Source organism: Diospyros lotus, chromosome 4 (assembly GCF_014633365.1).
Source record: "Diospyros lotus cultivar Yz01 chromosome 4, ASM1463336v1, whole genome shotgun sequence".
Taxonomy (NCBI): Eukaryota; Viridiplantae; Streptophyta; class Magnoliopsida; order Ericales; family Ebenaceae; genus Diospyros; species Diospyros lotus.
The window spans coordinates 20,111,927-20,131,825 of NC_068341.1; the positions used below are offsets into that span (position 1 = coordinate 20,111,927).

Sequence of the window (19,899 nt, forward strand, 5' to 3'; positions counted from 1 at the left end):
TTTATTTATCTTTTTTTTTTTTGAAAAAGAAATCAGATGATTCAAAACGAGCTTCTATAATTGCTAATCTTGGACATGGCATAGGTCGAGAGCCTGCAAAATCGGTGCCAACTTCAAGATTTGGAGCTTAAACAATCAACTAAGAAAGCTCAGGAAGCTATCACACTTGCTGCAGACGAGGCTACTAAATGTAAAGCTGCAAAAGATGTGATAAAGTCACTAACAGCACAGGTTAGATTCTGGTCTAGTTGCATCCTTTTCCTTTTCCTAGACTGATTTTGTTGGGAACTGTTCTGGATCCCTTATATATGTCGCTATGTGGTATTAGTTTTGACAACAGAGATACATGTCTGGCAATAATATGTAAATGTATCACTGAACAAAATAGAAAAAACAGCTGATTGAAGCAACTTAGGATGAATACTCGATTAGAGAGGAAGAAATGTTTACTTGATTAAATGGAAAACTGCTTCAATACATTTTTGAACTTACGAATGGGATATGTATACAATAATTCTTCTACAACATCTCCTAAAAAATAGGAAAAATTGAATATCTTTAAAGGATAAAGTTTATCACTAAAACTGGAATTATCACTTGTAATCAACTGTCTCATTTTTCTTAGGAACCTTATCTCTTTGTCAATTTAATCTTTTGTAATATTTCCTTACCTCTAACCAACCTTATCTCTTAGTCTCATCCGAATTCAAAATTTTGATTTTTCAATTCTTATCTTTTTTTCTTGATATTCCAACACTCCCCCTCAAGTTGCTAAATAGATATCAATAATTCCCAGCTTGATAATTAACACTTCAAAACTTGGTTTGGACATAGCTTTAGTTAGAATATCATGCTCTTGATCTTGAGTTGGAATGTATGAGAGAATAATTGTTCCTTTTTCAATTTCAATCTTTATGAAGTGTCGATCAATCCTTAAATGCTTCATCCTATCATGTTGAATTGGATTGTGAACTATACTAATGGCTGATTTTCTATCATTGTATAGCTTCGTAGGGGCGTCCCATGATATCTTTAAGTCGCGTAACAGTCTTTCCAACTAGATTAATTCACATATTCCTTGGGCAATTGCTCTATACTGTACTTCTACACTGCTTCTAGCTACCACTGAGTGCTTTTTACTCCTCCAAGTAACTAGGTTTTCCCATAATTTAGTGTAGTATCTTGAAGTAGATTTACTGTCTTCAATAGCTCTTGCTCAATTTGCATCAGTATAGCATCAATTTCACAATTGTCACATTTTCTGAACAATAGGCCCTTTCCTGGTGTACCCTTGAGATATCTGAGAATATGATTTACTGCATCTAGATGTCTTTGGTAGGAGCATGCATAAACTGACTTACAACACTCACATTAAATGCAATATCTGGCCTTGTTAGAGATAGATGGATCAATGTTCCTACCAGTCTTCGATATCTTGCCTTGTCCACAAGATAATCAGCCTCTGTGCTCCTTGATTTCCAATTCTGTTCCAAAGGAATACTTGTAGGTTTGCAACCTAGTTTCCCTGTTTCCGTGAGAAGATCTAGAGTATATTTCCTTTTGAGTGATAAAAATACTTTTTTTACTCTTTGCTACTTCCATTCCAAGGAAGTATTTAAGTGTTCCAAGGTCTTTCACTTTAAACTCAGCTTGTAGACACTCTTTTAGTTGTTGAATCCCTATAGCATCATCACTTGTGAGAATCATGTCATCCACATACACGATTAGAATAGATTTTCCATTTTCAGTTTGCTTGATAAACAAAGTGTGATTAGCCTGTCCCTGTTGATACTTCTTCATAGTTGCACTGAATTCTGTAAACCATGCCCTAGGTGACTGCTTTAGACCATAAAAGGCTTTCCTTAGTTTGCATACCTTGGATTTTTAGATGATTCAAAACTAGGAGGTATTCGCATGAAAACTTCTTCTTTCATACTTCCGTTCAAGAAGGCATTCTTTATGTCTAATTGGTAAAGTTCTGATGCGGACTTTGATCAAGACCCGACCCAAGCCAAGGTCGAGCCGACCACGCCAGAATAGTAGCACCAAAACAGTATTTTAATACTTCATATGTTTTAGGATTTTACTTGATTTAAGATTCTACTTCATATTTCTACTTGATTTAGAATTCTATTTCATGTTTGATTAGGATTTATTTCTATTAGGATTCTAGTTGGATTTTGTTTACAAATATTAGATGGTTTGGATTAGCCAAATATTATAAATATGCCTAGGATTTAGAGTTTGTAATCAAGTTTTTCTCAATCAAATTTCAGCAACCTATTTGGGTTTTCTTAACAAAACAGTCTTGTTTTTGCATCTTCTTGAGAGCCAAGTTTCGGCCATTGAAGTTTGCTCTTTCAAGGGTTTATTCTGGTGTGTTTTTTCACACACGCGCTACACGCTATGTCAGGTGCTATCAGAGCGGTTCATCAACCAATTAGATGGCCAATCTTGAAAGTAACAGTAGCAACTAGCCTCGTGACGGTAATCAGGAGTTGTCCACAGTTTGGAGAGCAATCGAAGAACAATGGGAAGTAACTCGTACTATCTAGCAGCGATTGGAGCAAATCAACGACCAATTGGGCGCCTTACTACGAGTTGATGATGACAGGAACCTGAATAATGGGGTGAATCAAGTCGGAGTGGGAAGACCACCCATTAATCATGTCCTTGTTAAGCTTAGAAGACCAGTGATTGAAGATAGCGATGAAGAGGATGATCTTGATTGCACAATAGCTAACCCTAGTGGTAGAGGGGTTAGGAGGAATGCGCATCAACACAACCATTGGGGCAACGATGAGTATAAACTAAAAGTTGATATTCCTACCTTTAGTGGAGATCTTGATATCGAGAGGTGTTCCTAGATTGGATCATTGAGGTTGACCGTTTTTTCGAAAACATGGAGATCCCAGATGAACGACAAGTAAAGTTAGTGGCTTATAGATTGAAGGGCGGTGCATCTGTTTGGTGGGAGCGATTGAGAGAGATGAGATTGAGGGAAGGCCGACAACCAATTCAGACATAGAGACGAATGAAACAGCTGTTAAGAGATAGGTTTTTACCCCCTGACTATGAACAATACATGTTTGAAGCTTATCAAAGATGTGCACAGGAAATGAAGAATGTGAATGAATATACCTCTAAGTTTTTGCGATTAACGGAGAGAAACCAATTGTCAGAAAGTGATAATCAACAAGCAGCTCGTTACTTGAATGGATTGAAGCCTGCTCTTCGTGATAAAACTGGAGTTCAGATGGTTCTGAGTGTGCAAGAAGTAAGGAACTTAGCTTTAAAGGCTGAGTTAATGTTGAGTGAGAGAGCCCACAATGACAACTATCGTCGGTATAGTGGGAATGAAAATAAACAAGCAGCTTTTGAAAAAGGTAAGTCGGTTCAAGGAGCGCAACCCTCAAATCCACCTCATACAGTCAACCCTAACAAGGCTACAACGGGGGGAAACATTCGAGGTACTACTTCTAATGTTTCAAAATCCCCTAATCCTTATGCAAAGCCTATTTCTTTAAAGTGTTTCAATTGCAATGAGGTTGGGCATCGATCTAGTGATTGTCCAAGGAGGAAAACAGTTAACATTGTAGAAAGGGAGGAGGAAGATGTTACTGAAGATGAAGTATATTGCGGGGCTTATGGGGAGGATGACGAAGAAGATTATGGACATGGGGAGTATACCTGTGTCGTGAGGAAGTTAATGCTATCTCAAAAGAATGAAGATACTACTCAACGGCATAAGCTTTTTCGCACGAGGTGTACGGTGCAAGGAAAAATCTTTGAGTTGATTATTGATAGTGGAAATCAGCAGATCATAGGAAGAGACGTGGTGGCAAAGATGCAGTTAACTCCTAAAAAACATTCAAACCCTTACATGATTGGATGGATCAAAGAAGTTGGTGGCATACACGTGGATGAACGCTGCAGGGTGCCTTTCTCTATTAGTAAGTATTTTGACGAAATCTATTGTGATATTGTTGATATGGATGCTTGCCATATTTTATTTGGGAGGCCTTGGCAATTTGATGTGGATGCTAAGCACTCGGGTAGGAAGAACACATATCAGCTTGAGAAAGAAGGTGTGCGTTATACTTTATTACCCATAGTGGAAAAGAACCAAACCAAAGCTTCTAAAGTGGAGGGGCGAAATTTTCTTACCATTACACATAAGCACACTAAGTTTGTGAGGGAGTATAAGGATACTTGAGAGGTTCACTTATTGGTTGTCAAGGGAGAGAGCGTGAGTGAGCCACTGAAGGTTAATCAAATTCCAGTGGAGGTGCAGGGATTGTTGGAGGAATTTCACGATATGGTTCCTGAGGAGTTGCCTAATGAGCTACCTCCTATGAGGGATATTCAACACCATATTGACTTGATTCCTGGTGCTAGCTTGCCTAATCTACCACACTACAAGATGAGTCTTAGGGAGAATGAGATTTTGCGTGAGCAGATAGAGGAATTGTTGAGAAAAGGGCACATTTAGACTAGCTTGAGTCCATGTGCAGTGCTAGCATTATTGACACTAAAGAAAGATGGGAGTTAGAGGATGTGTGTTGACAGTAGAGCCATCAACAAGATTACTATTGGGTACAAGTTTCCAACTCCTAGGCTCGACGACATGCTTGATCAACTTGATGGGGCTGTGATTTTTACCAAAATTGATCTTAGAAGTGGTTATCATCAAATCAGAATTCGACCTGGAGATGAGTGGAAGACAGCTTTCAAGACGAGAGATGAGTTGTTTGAGCGGTTAGTCATGCCCTTTGGACTAACCAATGCACCAAGCACTTTCATGAGACTAATGAATCAAGTATTACGCCTTTTCATTGGTAAATTCATTATGGTGTATTTTGATAATATTTTGATATACAGTAAGTCTATTGATGTGCATGAGGGGCATATTTGGGATGTATTGAGTGTGGTAAGGGAAAACAAACTTTATGCTAATTTGAAGAAGTGTACTTTGATGAGTGAGAGCTTGTTGTTTTTGGGCTTTGTTATAAGCAAAGAGGGTATAAAGTTAGATGAGGAAAAGGTGCGAGCTATTAGAGAGTGGCCAACCCCTAAAAATGTCAGTGATGTACGGAGTTTCCATGGGTTAGCAACTTTCTATAGGCGGTTTATCAAACACTTTAGTAGTATTATGGCTCTAATTACTGAGCGTTTAAAGAAAGGAAAGTTCCATTAGGATGAAAAACAAGAGCAAAGTTTTGCCTTGATAAAAGTGAAGTTATTTACCGCTCCCATCTTAGCTTTGCCAAGCTTTGACAGGTTGTTTGAAGTTGAGTGTGATGCGAGTGGAGTGGGTATAGGTGCTATGTTGTCCCAAGCGAAGAGACCAGTTGCATTTTTCAGTGAGAAGTTGTGTGAAGCCAGAAGAAAGTGGTCTACTTATGATAAGGAGTTTTATGCAGTGGTGAGGGCTCTTAAGACATGGGAACATTACTTGATTGCCAAAGAATTTATTTTTTACACGGATCACCAAGCTCTTAAGTACTTGAGTAGTCAAAGGCAATTGAGGAGTGATATGCATGCTAGATGGTCCGCTTTTATTGATAAATTTCTGTAGAAATAGAAGTATTTTGAATATAGAATTTCTTTGTGTATCTTAGAAGCTATGTATATTATGTGTATATTCTTCTTTCCTTTTTGTTATTTTCCTTTTGTATTATTCTCTTCCTCTATAAAGAGAAAAGGGAAATTAACGTGTAATCTCAAGACATAGAAAAATATATTTTCTCAGCTTTGTTTAGATGGTATCAGAGCAGGAATTAGGGATTAAATCACAGCCATTCACTGTGAAACCCTAATTTCTTCTATCCTTCTGCTATACCCAAGATCTGCCGCCACCCTTTCACCAGTCGCTTCCTCTTGGAAGATTTCTTCACGCAAAGGAACACCTTGGGTTGCTGCGCCTAGGGTTTCTGCTGGTTACACTCTGCTTCTTCATCTTTTGCCGATCTTTGTAGCCTACCCTTGTCACCTCTACATCCTCAGGCTGCCGTCGCCGCCTCTGAGATCCGGTCATCCAGACCGCTGCCGCCTCTACAGTCGTTGTCGTTCTCCAGTGGGTTCCCACATCTGGAATGGCCGCGGCCTTCTAGCCTATCCATTGTTCGTGCCGCTACATCAGTCGCCCCTATCCGCAGTCGCGAAGGTCGCCCTTATCCGCGGTCGCGAAGGTCGGCTCAGCATCACACGCTAAAGCCGTTCCTATCCGTCGTCCTTGGTCGTGTTCGTGATGCCCTAGTTTGCGCATCAGATCCGCGCGTCAGAGTCGCCCCAGTTCGCGTATCAGAGCTGCTCTTGGTCGTTGTTCTTCGTTGCTTCTGTCACCCAGATACGATCTGGGTTCTATTGTTGAGATTGGGCACCTGGGTACCCAGATCCAAGCGCCCAGATCTATGGGTCATTGCTAGCAGGTCTAGATCCGGTCACTGTGTGCAGATCCGGCTACTGCTCCGCCTTGCTTCTGCTACCCTGATCCTTTTGTTTTTAGCCACTATGATTGAATCTGCATCTTCAATCACTCCGACCCAGCAATCCCAGCCTTCTCAAGATCAGTTTCGAGTTCCCCGAAACTCCCATGAAGCTGATGTAGGACCATTCAACAAAGAGCAACTTGATCAACTTTTGCGACTGCTAACGCCTAATCTGTCGTACACCCAATTGTTCATTGGCCTATTCAGGTAAAAATTCCTTTGCCCTCTCTAGCTATTTTCAATCTGTTCCATGGATCATTGATTCAGGAGCATCTGATTATATGACTGGTTTATCGCATCTATTCAACTCATATATTCCTTGTTCTGGTAGTGAAAAAATAAGAATAGCCGATGGTAGTCTTTCACCTATTGCAGGTAAATATCTCATTAAATTCTCTGACAATATTGATCTTCAATCAGTACTCCATGTTCCTAAACTTGTATGCAATCTTCTATTTGTTAGTAAACTCTCCAAAGACTCTAACTGTCGTGTTATCTTTTTTGATTCCTATTGCATTTTTCAGGCCCAGAACTCGGGGAAGACCATTGGCAATGCTAGAGAAATAAACGGGCTCTACTATTTGGATGGGGATGTCTTGCGTAATAAAAAAGCTCACGGTTTGAGTGGTATTAGTTCTACTTCTGTTTCTAATCAAATAATGCAATGGCATCTTAGGCTAGGCCATCCTAGTTTTCCTTACTTGAAATATTTATTTCTTACGTTGTTTAAAGGAGTGGATCCTTCTATGTTTCAATGCGAAAGTTGTCATTTATCCAAAGATCATCGTGTTAAATTTCTTCCAAAACCCTCGTCCTTCAAAACCATTCTATTTGATACATAATAATGTTTGGGGCCCTTCTAAGGTCTCCACTTTGTCTGGCAAAAATGGTTTGTTACTTTTATTGATGATCATGATCATACTTGAGTTTGTTGGGTTTACTTACTTGTAAAGAAATCAGATGTGTCTAGAACTTTCAAGGATTTTTTCCATCTAATTGAAGCTTAATTTAACACAAAAATCTGTATTCTTCGATCTGATAATGGCACCGAATATTTTAATGAATTTTTGGAGGTATTTTTAAAGGAAAAAGGAATTTTACATCAATCCACTTGCCGTGAAACTCCCCAACAAAATGGTATTGCTGAACGGAAAAATCGACACCTACTAGAGGTTGCTAGAGCCATCATGTTTTCTATGAATGTCCCAAAATATCTCTGGGGTGATGCAATTTTAACCGCTTCCTATCTCATCGATCGTATGTCCACTCGTGTTCTACAATTTCAAACTCCCTTACACTCTTTAAAACAACTTTTTCCTTTATGTCGTATTTCTGAGTTACCCTTAAAAGTTTTTGGATGCATTTGCTTTGTTTATGTTCCTCAAATATTTCGTTCCAAATTGGATCTCACAGCTGAAAAATGTGTCTTTCTGGGTTATGCACCAAATAAAAAGGGTACAAATGTTTTAATCCTGTCACCAAAAAAACTTATATTAGTATGGATGTGTCTTTCCTTGAAACTCAACCCTACTTTCCAAAAAATCATCTTCAGGGGGAGCATATTGAGAAAGAAGATAATTTTTTTCATTCTAGTGTTGAGGAGGATAATTCCTTAAAACTCTATGATCCTCGTCCTACCATGATCGGTGCTCCTCTCCACTCTGATAAACAACTCAAAGATATAAATGTCCCAAACATTGTGGAACAGGGTGTGTCTAGTTCACAGGTGCCTAGCGTGATAGGATTGGAACCAGGGGGAGAATTACCACAAACGGATCAAAATATTCCAAAACCGGAGCTTCAGTTTTATACGAGAAGGAAAACCTTGAAGAATACTATCAATATAAATATTCCTCTAACTATTGAACAATCGGCGTCTTCGAATGATAGGCCTTCCGAGAGTACTTCTTCTTCTCATGGTAATTCTAAACTCACTCCTTCAGATTATTCTTCATTTGACTTGTTCGATCTTGATGTTCCTATTGCTAATAGGAAATGAGTGAGATCTTGTACCAAACACCCAATTACTAAGTACCTGTCATACCAAAAATTGTCTAATTATCATAAAGCCTTTCTTTCAAATATTTCTAACCTGCATGTCCCAAAAACAATTCAAGATGCCCTTGGTGACCCAGATTGGAAGTTAGCAGTCCATGAGGAAATGAGTGCTCTTAGAAAGAATGGAACTTGGGAGATTGCGAACAAACCAGAAGGCAAACCAACGGTAGGTTGTAAGTGGGTATTTACTATAAATTGTATGGCAGATGGGAGCATAGAAAGATACAAAACAAGACTGGTTGCTAAGAGATTTACCCAAACATACGGTGTCGACTATCAAGAAATATTTGCTCCAGTAGCTAAAATAAACTCCATTCGAGTTCTCTCCCTTGCAGTGAATTTTGATTGGCCACTCCACCAATTTGATGTAAAGAATGCCTTCCTAAATGGTGATTTAGAAGAAGAAGTGTTTATGGATCTTCCACCAGGATTTGAGAAGAGCCTCGGTACAAACAAGGTATGTCGTTTAAAAAAATCATTGTATGGTCTAAAGCAATCTCCGAGAGCATGGTTTGAAAGATTTGGAAAGGCGGTGAGAAGGTATGGTTACATTCAGAGCCAAGCAAATCACACACTGTTCTTCAAGCATGCTAGTGACGGTAAGAAAGCAATCTTAATTGTCTATGTGGATGATATAATAATGACTAGTGATGACAAGGGAGAGATTGAAGAGCTTAAGAGGAGATTAGCTCATGAGTTCGAGATCAAGGACTTGGGTCCTCTAAAGTACTTTCTTGGGATGGAATTTGCAAGACAGGGGCGGATCCAGCATTGTAGAGTAGGGTGGGCTGGGCTGGGCTGGGTTGGGGGTGGGTTAAACTGAATTTGGGATGGGTTTTACCTTAAAATTTTAATTTTTTTTGTGGGCTGGCCCAGGGCAGCTCACATTTAGATCCGCCCCTGTTGCAAGATCTAAAGAGGGGATCTTTGTCAACCAACGTAAGTATATTCTGGATTTACTCAATGAAACATGAATGTTTGGGTGTAAGGTTGCTGAAACTCCCATTGAACCCAACTTAAAACTTCAACTTGCCGAGGCCAAGAACGTGGTAGAAAGGGAGAAATATCAAAGGTTTGTGGGTAGACTTATCTATCTATCCCATACTTGACCAGACATAGCCTTTGCTATAAGTGTTGTAAGTCAATATATGTACTCACCTGGTTCACAACATTTTGAAGCTACCTACAGAATTCTGCGGTACCTAAAGGGAATCCCTGGGAAAGGTCTGATTTTTAGAAAACATGGACATCTTCTTATAGAGGCTTATACAGATGCAGATTGACCAGGCAGTATAACTGACAGAAGATCTACATCAGGGTACTGCACCTTTGTGGGAGGTAATCTTGTTACTTGGAGGAGTAAGAAATAAAATGTGGTAGCCATTAGCAGTGCTGAAGCCGAATTTTGTGCAGTTGCCCATGGCATTTGTGAGGTCATGTGGATAAAGAGGATTCTATCAGACTTGAGGGTCTCCACTTTCCTACCAGCTAAAGTTTATTGTGATAATAAAGCTGCAATCTCTATTGCTCATAATCCAGTTCTCCATGACAAGACGAAGCATGTAGAGGTGGATAAACACTTTATTAAGGAAAAAATTGATAATGGAGTAATTTGTATGCCCTACATTCCAACAGTTGACCAAGTGGCTGATATTCTTACAAAAGGATTACACAAAACTCAGTTTGAGAAACTTGTGAACAAGTTTGCTATGGAAGATATCTTCAAGCCAGCTTGAGGGGGAGTGTAGAAATAGAAGTATTTTGAATATAAAATATTCTTTGTATATCTTAGAAGCTATGTATATTTTTCTTTCCTTTTTGTTATTTTTCTTTTGTATTATTCTCTTCCTCTATAAAGAGAAAAGGGGAATTTAACGTGTAATCTTAAGACATAGAGAAATATATTTTCTCAGCTTTGTTTAGAATTTCCATATAAAATTGTGCATAAATCGGGATAGCATAATCGAGTGACAGATACTTTGAGTAGGCGTGTGGATTTGATCAAGACCCTTAGTGTTGAGATTGTTGGGTTTGAGTGCTTGAAAGAATTATATGCGACAGACGATGATTTCAAACACGTGTGGGAACAATGCATGTCTCAGCAATCGTCAGGAGATTTCTATGTGCATGATGGGTTTCTCATGAAGGGAAATCAGTTGTGCATCCTTTGCACATCACTTCGAGAGAAAATTATTCGGGATTTGCATGGTGGTGGTTTAGCAAGGCATCTTGGTAGAGATAAGACTATTGAAGCTGTTATGGGAAGGTATTATTGGCCAAGAGCAAGGAGAGATGTTTCTATTATTGTGGCGAGGTGTTATATATGTCAAACAACTAAGGGGTAATCTTCTAATGCCGGTCTCTACATGCCAATGCCATTGCCTGTTCCCAATGCTATTTGGGAAGATTTGTCTATGGACTTTGTGTTAGGTCTACCGCGAACCCAACGAGGTATGGATTCTGTTTTTGTAGTGGTTGACAAGTTTTCCAAGATGACGCACTTTCTTCCATGCAAGAAGATGGCAGATGCAGTAGCTACAACCAAACTATTTTTCAAGGAGATTGTTTGACTACATGGAGTCCCTAAAACTATTACTTTGGATCGTGATACAAGGTTCTTGATTCACTTCTGGATTACCTTGTGGAGAATGTTTGATTTATCTTTGAATTTCAGTAGCACAATACATCACCAGACTGATGGACAGACAGAGGTGGTGAATCATACATTGGGAAATCTAATTCATAGTGTTTGCAAAGACAAGTCAAGACAATGGGATCTAGTCATCGCTCAAGCAGAATTTGCCTACAACAACGCCATGCATAGCTCAACAGAAAGATCACCATTCTCCATCATATACATGAAAGTTCCTAATCATGCATTGGATTTAGTAAAATTGCCAAAGGTACAAGGTTTCAGTGTTGCAGCTAGCGACTTAGCCGAGCACGTTCAAGCAGTTTAGGAAGATGTCAGGCAAAAATTGCACAAGACGAATAAGAAGTACAATGCAGCAACTGACAAACATAGGAAGCATAAGGTATTTACCGTTGAAGATGAAGTCATGATATTCTTGAAGAAGGAACGGGTTCCAGCAAGGAAGCAAAACAAGCTCAAGTCAAAGAAATATGGTCCTTACAAGATTGCAAAGAAGATCAATGATAATGCTTATGTTATGGATTTGCCTAATCATATGGGTATTTCCAAAACATTCAATGTTGCTGATCTTTCTTTGTATTTGCCAGATGTTGAGTTATCATAATTCGAGGACGAATTCTTCTCAAGTGGAGGTGAATGATGCGGACTCTGATCAAGACCCGGCCCAAGCCAAGGTCGAGCCGACCACGCCAAAATAGTAGCACCAAAATAGTATTTTAATACTTCATATGTTTTAGGATTCTACTCGATTTAGGATTCTACTTCATGTTTCTACTTGATTTAGGATTCTATTTCATGTTTGATTAGGATTTATTTCTATTAGGATTCTAGTTGGTTTTTGTTTACAAATATTAGATAGATTTGGATTAGCCAAATACTATAAATATGCCTAGGATGTAGAGTTTGTAATCAAGTTTTTCCTATCAAATTTCAGCAACCTATTTGGGTTTTCTTAGCAAAACAGTCTTGTTTTTGCGTCTTCTTAAAAGCCAAGTTTCGGCCATTGAAGTTTGCTCTTTCAAAGGTTTATTCTGGTGTGTTTTTTCACACGTACGCTACACGTTGCGTCAAGTTCCCAATCTAGATTTACAGCCATAGACAATAATACTCTAATGGAATTCAATTTAGCTATAGGGGAAAAAGTCTCTTCGTAGTCTATTCCATATGTTTGAGTAAAGCCCTGTGCAACCAACCTTGCCTTATACCTGTCAATTTTTCCATCAGCATTATATTTTACTGTAAATATCCACTTGCATCCCACTATTTTCTTGTCTTTAGGTGGTTTTGCAATGTCCCAAGTTTAGTTGTCAACCAAGGCCTTCATTTCCTCTAATATAGCCTCTTTGCACTTATGATTTTCTAAAACCTGCTGTATATTTGTAGGAACTTTTACCTCATCAACTGAAGCAGTGAATGCCCTATGCTTTTGAGATATCTTAGCATAAGTAAGATAGTTTGAGATAGGATGTTTGGTGCAAGACCTCACTCCCTTCCTTATAGCAATAGGCACATCAAGATCATCCTCAATTCTAGTTTCTTCCATGTTAGAACTTGCATTCAGTCATGATGATTGGATTTGAGAAGAAATTTTAGGTCTCCTTGAATAGACTTTAAGGGGCTGATTAGAGGGTTGAGGCGGATTAATGGAATTTTCTGCTTCCTTTGCCCATAATTCTTGAATATGTTTAGTGGCAAATTTAGTAGGAACATTCGGCTCATTAGATGGAGAAGGATTTGTAGAAACAATGGGAGGTAGAACAATAGGAAGTGATAGAGACGTGTCCCAATGCTTCTCTTCTGTAGATATCTCCCCTTGAAGAGAAGTAGGGTAGTAGGGTTGATGTTCAAGGAAGAAAACATCACAAGACACATATAATCGTTTGGCTGTAGGAGAATAACACTTGTATCCTTGTTGTGTCGGGAATAGCCAACAAAAACAAATTTTAGACTTTTTTTTATCTGGTTTACCCCGATGTATAGATGGAATATGAGCAAAAGTAGTGCAACCAAAGATCCTTGGGGTAAGAGAGTTAAGAATGCAGATGTTAGGAAAGATTTTCAGCAAACAACTCAAAGGAGTTTTGAAATTAAGGGTTTTAGAAGGAAGTCTGTTAATTAGGTATGCAACAATTAACATTGCTTCCCCCCAAAAGGAGTTAGGAACATTGCTAAAGAACATAATGGATCTAGCAACTTCAAGGAGATGTCTGTTTTTCCTTTTAGCTATCCTATTTTGTTGTGGGGTGTAAAGGCAAGAGCTTTGATGAAAAATACCATGATCAGAAAGGTATTTTGTGAAATCTGGGCCAAAGTATTCCCTCCCATTATTCGATCTGAGTATATGAATACAGGACTGAAACAGATTTTTTACAAGTTTATGAAATTGAATAAAAATTGCACTGGCTTCAAACTTGTCTTTCATTAGATAAACTCAACACACTCTTGAGTGTTCATAAAAAAAGTAATAAACCAGCTAGTACCAGTTAAGGTTGGAACTCGGGGTGGTTCCCCAATATTACTGTGAATAAGGTGAAATGGTATGGAAGGTTTATAAGTGTGAGGAGGATGAGAATTATGAGATTGTTTGGCAAGAACACATTGTTCAAAATTAAAAGAAACAATGTCTTCATTACCAAATAATCTAGGGTACAAGCGTTTTAGGTAAACAAAACTAGGATGACCTAATCGCTTGTGCTATAACATAATATCACAATGAGACAAAGAAACTAAATTAAAAGATTTGTAAGGAGTGGGATTGGACAGAAAAATAGAGACCATTTGTTCCTTTAACATTGCCAATCAGCTTTCCTGAAATTATGTCCTGAACAAGAAAATTTAACTGCACACTGCATATCTTTAGTCAATTTACTAATTGATATAAGATTGCAATTGATATTCAGGACATGTAAAACAGACGAAAGTGTTGTCTTGGCAGTTTAATATCTCATTTTCTGGCTATACTAGTCAAACTGTCATCTGCTACTGCAACTTGGGCATTATCATTACATTTCTCATATATAGAAAATAGGGAGGAACAACTGGTCATATGATTTGATTCTCCTGAATCTATAATCCACATATTTTCAGAATACCAATGAGACAACAAGGAGAAGTGAGAATTACCTTGTTGAGAAACTGCAGCATTAGAGACTGTATGTTCAGGTTCTTTAGATACCTTGGATTGAGATAATAGATTTTTTCAAAATCTCCATCTGTTTTGCAGTAAATGGAGGAGTATTGCCAGGTTTCTAATATGCCAGAACTGATTCGGTAACATAGGCCAGCTTAGATTGGTCCCTTTGATTCTTTGATTTCCAATTTGTAGGTTTTCCATGCAGTTTTCAGCAAGTCTCCCTGGTGTGATTAAGTTTGTTGCAGTAATCACACCATAGGTTCTTGTCTTTATTCTTCTAATTTTTCTAATGGGATGGACTATTCTGGTGAACTGCCAAAGTAGAGTTTTGAATACCTATATCTGGAGGGGATGAGTTGTTAAGCATCACCTTCTTGCAGCTTTCCTCTCTTCTAATTTCAGCAAAGGCCTCACCAATGGAGGGAAAAGATTTAGAACCTAGGAGTCAGCCATGAACTTCATCCAAGTCCTTGTTGAGTCCATGCAAAAAATCGAACACTCTTTCCTTCTCAAGCATCTTGACGTATTTGGTGCTATCTTCAGAATAGTGCCAGTTTATGTCATAGAATAGATCAATTTCCTGTCATAATGCTGTTAAAACATTGTAATATTTAGTCACTGACAGATTACCTTGTTGAGTAGTCTTGATGATTGAATCTCAAAGCATCGTGAGGTGTTTTCAAGGTTTGAATAGATTTCTTGCACTGCTGTCCAAATATCCTTTGCAGTTTTGTAGAACAAGTCTTTCCTATTTTTGGCTCCATGGAATTTATGAGCCAAGCCATTACAATAGAATTCTCAGCATCCCAGGTTGAGTAGTTAAGTGTTGTTTTAGGAGGCATGGGAATAGAATAGATCCATCAAGATAACCTACTTTTCCTTTACCCTTCATTGCCAACAAGACTAATTGAAGCCATTCCCGGAAATTTGTCCCATTCAATATGTGTTGGGTAATTTGAAGGAATGAAGATCTAGGTTTGAAGGGATGGAAGGCATAGACTGAGATGGAGCATTGGGGATCAAAGAGGTGGCAGAAGGATTGTCAGAGGAGGAGGTATTATCCACCATAAGCACAGGAACCAATAAGTTTAGATGAGATAACTAGAGGGGAAGGAATCGGCCAGTAGGATTGCTGGCTTTGATACCATGAACAAAATAGAAAAAAACAGCTGATTGAAGCAACTTAGGATGAATACTCGATTGGAGAGGAAGAAAATGTTTACTTGATTAAATGGAAAACTGCTTCTTTACATTATTGAACTTACGAATGGATATATATACAATTCTTCCACATCATCTCCTAAAAAAGAGGAAAAATTGAATATCTTTAAAGGATAAAGTTTATCACTAAAGCTGGAATTATCACTTGTAATCAACTGCCTTTTTTTTCATAAGATCCTTATCTCTTTATCAATGTAATCTTTTGTAATCTTTCCTTATCTCCTACCAACCTTATCTCTTAGTCTTATCTGAATTCAAAATTTTGATTTCCCAATTCTTATCTCTTTTTCTTGATATTCCAACAATCAGAGTATCACTGCCATATTATTTTGTGACTTCACCTTTCCCTTCCCAAGCACTCCTAACAAAATTTTTTTGGGTCTGGGTACTTGATTGATAAATCAATGGTTTATCAATCTTATCATCAACTCCAAATGGGTTTAGCACTAGCAGAAGTTCATTCCAGTTTCAATGATTTTGGTGCTTGGAAGCACATTGTTATGATTCTTTAATTGTGGGGTTATAAATTTAGTCATATGGCTTTTCTATGAATTACTTCCAAAGTTTATGCTGCTAATTACTTTTAGTTTCTTAATGTGTTGCTATGTGAACAAAATTTCTTGTTTTGGTTGAGCATGAAACTTGTCATGTTAGACTGATCAATTATGTTTGTTCTTTCCCAGCTTAAGGATATATCTGAGAGGCTACCATCTGGGGCCTATAATGCAGATAACATAAGGGGAATTTGCCAAGCAAATGGGTTGGAGCCAAATGGTGTTCAACAGCCTGATGCAAATGGAGAGCATTGTTCTGATTCAATCAACAGCTCTTGCTTAGTCTCCTCCATGGGAGCAGCATTCCCTGCTACATTAAATGGATTGAGCCCTGGTGAATTTTCTAGGCACTCACTTGCAGATAGTGAAACAAGCACACAGGATGGGAACCAGGGGCATCTGAACTCTAGTAGGAGGGAGGAACATCCAGATGTCAGACTTCCAAATGGTAGTTTAGGAGGTATTGTCTCGGAGGTGGCTCCAAATAGCACAGGGTCTGGACTAATGGGAGATGATAATGCTAGTACGAGATCTAGCAATTTAGCATTGACTGGAAACATCAATCATGTTGAAGCTGAATGGATTGAACAGTATGAGCCTGGTGTATACATCACGCTTGTGGCCCTAAAAGATGGAACTAGAGATCTAAAACGAGTTCGTTTCAGGTATTTTGAATTATCTGCCGACTCTTTATTGATGTCATATAGAAATCTTGTCATCCATTGTTATGTGGCATTGATCATATGAGTTGATATCAAATTCCTGGTAATGAAGTGTCAATCAGGAGATATTAGATAACAGAACTACTACGATACTAATGTGAATGTTGTGAACATGATGAGGTTTCTGTGTTGGATGGCTTATAGTCTATACAACAAACACTTAACTGCCAATCTAGTACAAAGGCTTTTACAATCCTTCTGCTCCAAGTCATGACGTATGTTCTTCAAAGACTTGTAAGAATATTCCATCCTGTATGTCAGACATGGCTTTGTATGTTTCCCTATTGTTTGATTAACTAGTGCTTAAGTTCAGTATGCACATAGAATCAATCGCACAACTACTGATAAATATTGTATTGTATTATTTTTTTCGATAACAACATTAAGTCTTAATTATTATATCTATTCTAGCTCGTCAATTATTTCTATTCATCACCGTATTTTTTATAAGGTTATTATGTCTCATGTCATGCCTAGCAGTTTTTCACTTCTTCTTTAGTCTCTCTCTTTTGCTACAAATTTATTCCATTCCATCAACAATCTTCACAAGTGCACCTGGTGATCCCCTTTTGAAATATGTTTAAACCAATGTTGTCTTGCACATCTTATCTTCAAGAGGTACCTCTATATAACTTCATTATAAATGAAATCTTTTTAATTCTGTCTTTTCTTATATGGCTACACATCTATTGTAACATTCACATTTCAATTATCCTCATGTTTTGCATACGGTGGTACTTGACTACCAAACATTTTGTCTTAAAACAAAGTCACTCTTTTATCTGTTTGACAAAAATTCTCTTTTAATTTTAAAAGATTTTATGATTGCATGAAATGTGGGAATTACTGTATTTTAACTACCTTGTGTTGATTTTCTGAGCTATATTCTCAATATCTCTACTATTTTTTGGACAAAAAATTCAAGATATTTGGATGGATCTTTTCTTGAAATAACTTATCTTCAAATCTCACTATTCAGAATAACTTATCATTTGGAGCTTATATTTTTACTAAACTTGCATTTTGTATATTTGATTTGACTTGCTCAGCTTGAAACCTTTGGACTCTAAAGCATTCTTCCATAACTTGAGTTTAGTATTTACATATTCTTTATTTCATCTACTAAGATAATACTATTCACAAATAACACGCACCAAAAGACCCCTTCATACTTGTCTCTAGCAAGTTTATCCACTGCTACAGAAAAGAGGTAAGACTATAGTGTATATCCTTTGATGTAATCCAATTATAATTTAAAGACTCAATATATTTTCTTTACAAGTCCTCACTCACTTTTCTGCTCTATGATACATGCTTTTGATGTCTTGTAAACAAGTAATTCAGACTCTCTTCTTCTTTAAAACCTTGCACCAGACTTTTCTAGGAACTCTGCCATGTTTTTTTTTTTTTTCCCCCTATGTTAAGTGTAGACACCATTAAATCCTTAAATTTTATCTTTATCTTTAGACTTTTCTATCAGATGCTTTCTTAAGTAGATTGCTTTTGTTGTTGACTTACTAGGTGCTGAACTAAATTAGTTCCTAGAGATCTTGGTTTCTCTTTTTAACCTTTATTCAATCATGCTTTTCCATAGTTTTATAGCATGGCTCATAGCTAACTCCTCTATAATTTCTAGCACTTCGAATATCTTCTTTGTTCTTGTAAATCCTACTTTACAGCATTCTAATAAAGATTATTCCATTTCTGTATGTGTGAATACATTAAAAACTAGCCAAGACAAGAAGAGAAAAGGAGAAAGGCATTACAAATATACGTCTCCATGCAAACAAAAATGAAGGGCATTGCAAATTAAACAAAAATGAATCCACGTGCATTTCTTGTTGATGTGGCCGGTATCCAGCCTGAGTATTTCTTGCCTATAACTGGCATTGGCATTCCTCTTCTTGCTGTATGGATGCACTCTATGTAAGGAGTAAGTTCCTAGTAAAATGTTGCGTGCTTGTCAGGTCGTCCATTGACTGTTTGTGTCTGTATCTTCCGTATAAGCTTCTTGGGTCCCAACACTTTTGATCTGCCATATGTGGTGCCTAACAACCTGACTCTTCATATAAGTTTGCATGCAACACATCCATGGTAGAGGGACTACATTTGTACATTTAGGCCGCACATCTGATCAATTTGCATTTGCAGCCGAAGAAGGTTTGGTGAGCACCAAGCGGAAACGTGGTGGTCAGAGAACCGTGAAAAGGTTTATGAGAAGTACAATGTGAGAGGGTCGTCAGATAAGTCATCCGTCTCTGGCCGTCCCACTCGTCGATCCGGTGGAGGCGTTTCACCATCTTCCCAACTCTAGCGACAGTCTTGAGGGAGAGTTCTCTACTGAACCTCTTATATCTGTCAAATTCTCAAAGGTTCTTTAAATCTTAAGGTTATATAAGAAGTAGACAAAATCTTGAGAAAGTAAACACCCTCCTCCCTCCTCCTCCCCTTTTTTCATTTCATAGTTTATATTCTTTTTTTTCAATTTAATGTTAAGAGGGTATTTGCGCCCCTTTCCACTTTTGATTTTGTGGGGTCGGGTTGAGAATCTGGACTTCACCTATCAATTATATGCATATACACATACATACATACATACATACATACATACATACATATTGTAGTAGTTGTACATAAAACCATCAATTTATCAAAGTCCCAGCAAAGAATGTTAGTTACCCGGGCAATGCCCCCTTTTGGTGGTTGCGGTTGTGGTTGCGTGTTGGAGCAGTCGAGAGGTGGTAATCACAAATTATTAGTCAAAATGACCAGATGTCCGTCTGTCTTTGTATTTGGTTTGTTTCTCCAATCAAAGTCACAAATTAATACGAGACGTTTGGGTATTAATTATTTGGCTGCACAAGTTGTTGGAAGGAAAATTCTTTATTCACCTTATTATTGTATAATATTTCCAGACCCAGAGAGGGTTAATGATCCAAAAGGATTGGCGGGATTTGTGGAGCATAGGGTTTACCCAATCTATGCTGATTTGTATCATTATCCTCCTTTCCATAGTGGTCTCCCCTCGCTGCCTCCCATGCACTTGCACTTGTATTTTAATTGAATA

The 19,899-nt window shown here is 38.0% G+C and overlaps 1 protein-coding gene across 6 annotated transcripts in view; it reads left to right on the forward strand.

The window, feature by feature from the left end:
- LOC127800681 (PH, RCC1 and FYVE domains-containing protein 1-like) overlaps positions 1 to 19,510 on the forward strand; it is a 58,802-nt gene extending 39,292 nt beyond the window's left edge. For 4 of the 6 annotated variants that reach the window (XM_052335435.1, XM_052335434.1, XM_052335436.1 and 1 more), the window contains 3 exons: positions 85 to 231; positions 16,240 to 16,775; positions 18,984 to 19,510. In XM_052335435.1, the coding sequence (XP_052191395.1) occupies positions 85 to 231; positions 16,240 to 16,775; positions 18,984 to 19,146 (846 nt within the window). In that variant the 3' untranslated portion in view covers positions 19,147 to 19,510. Of the gene's footprint in view, positions 1 to 84; positions 232 to 7,015; positions 7,119 to 16,239; positions 16,776 to 18,564; positions 18,766 to 18,983 lie in introns of those variants that run through there. The other 2 variants (XR_008022834.1, XM_052335438.1) reach the window with 2 other exon arrangements.
- The last annotated feature ends 389 nt before the right edge of the window (positions 19,511 to 19,899 follow it).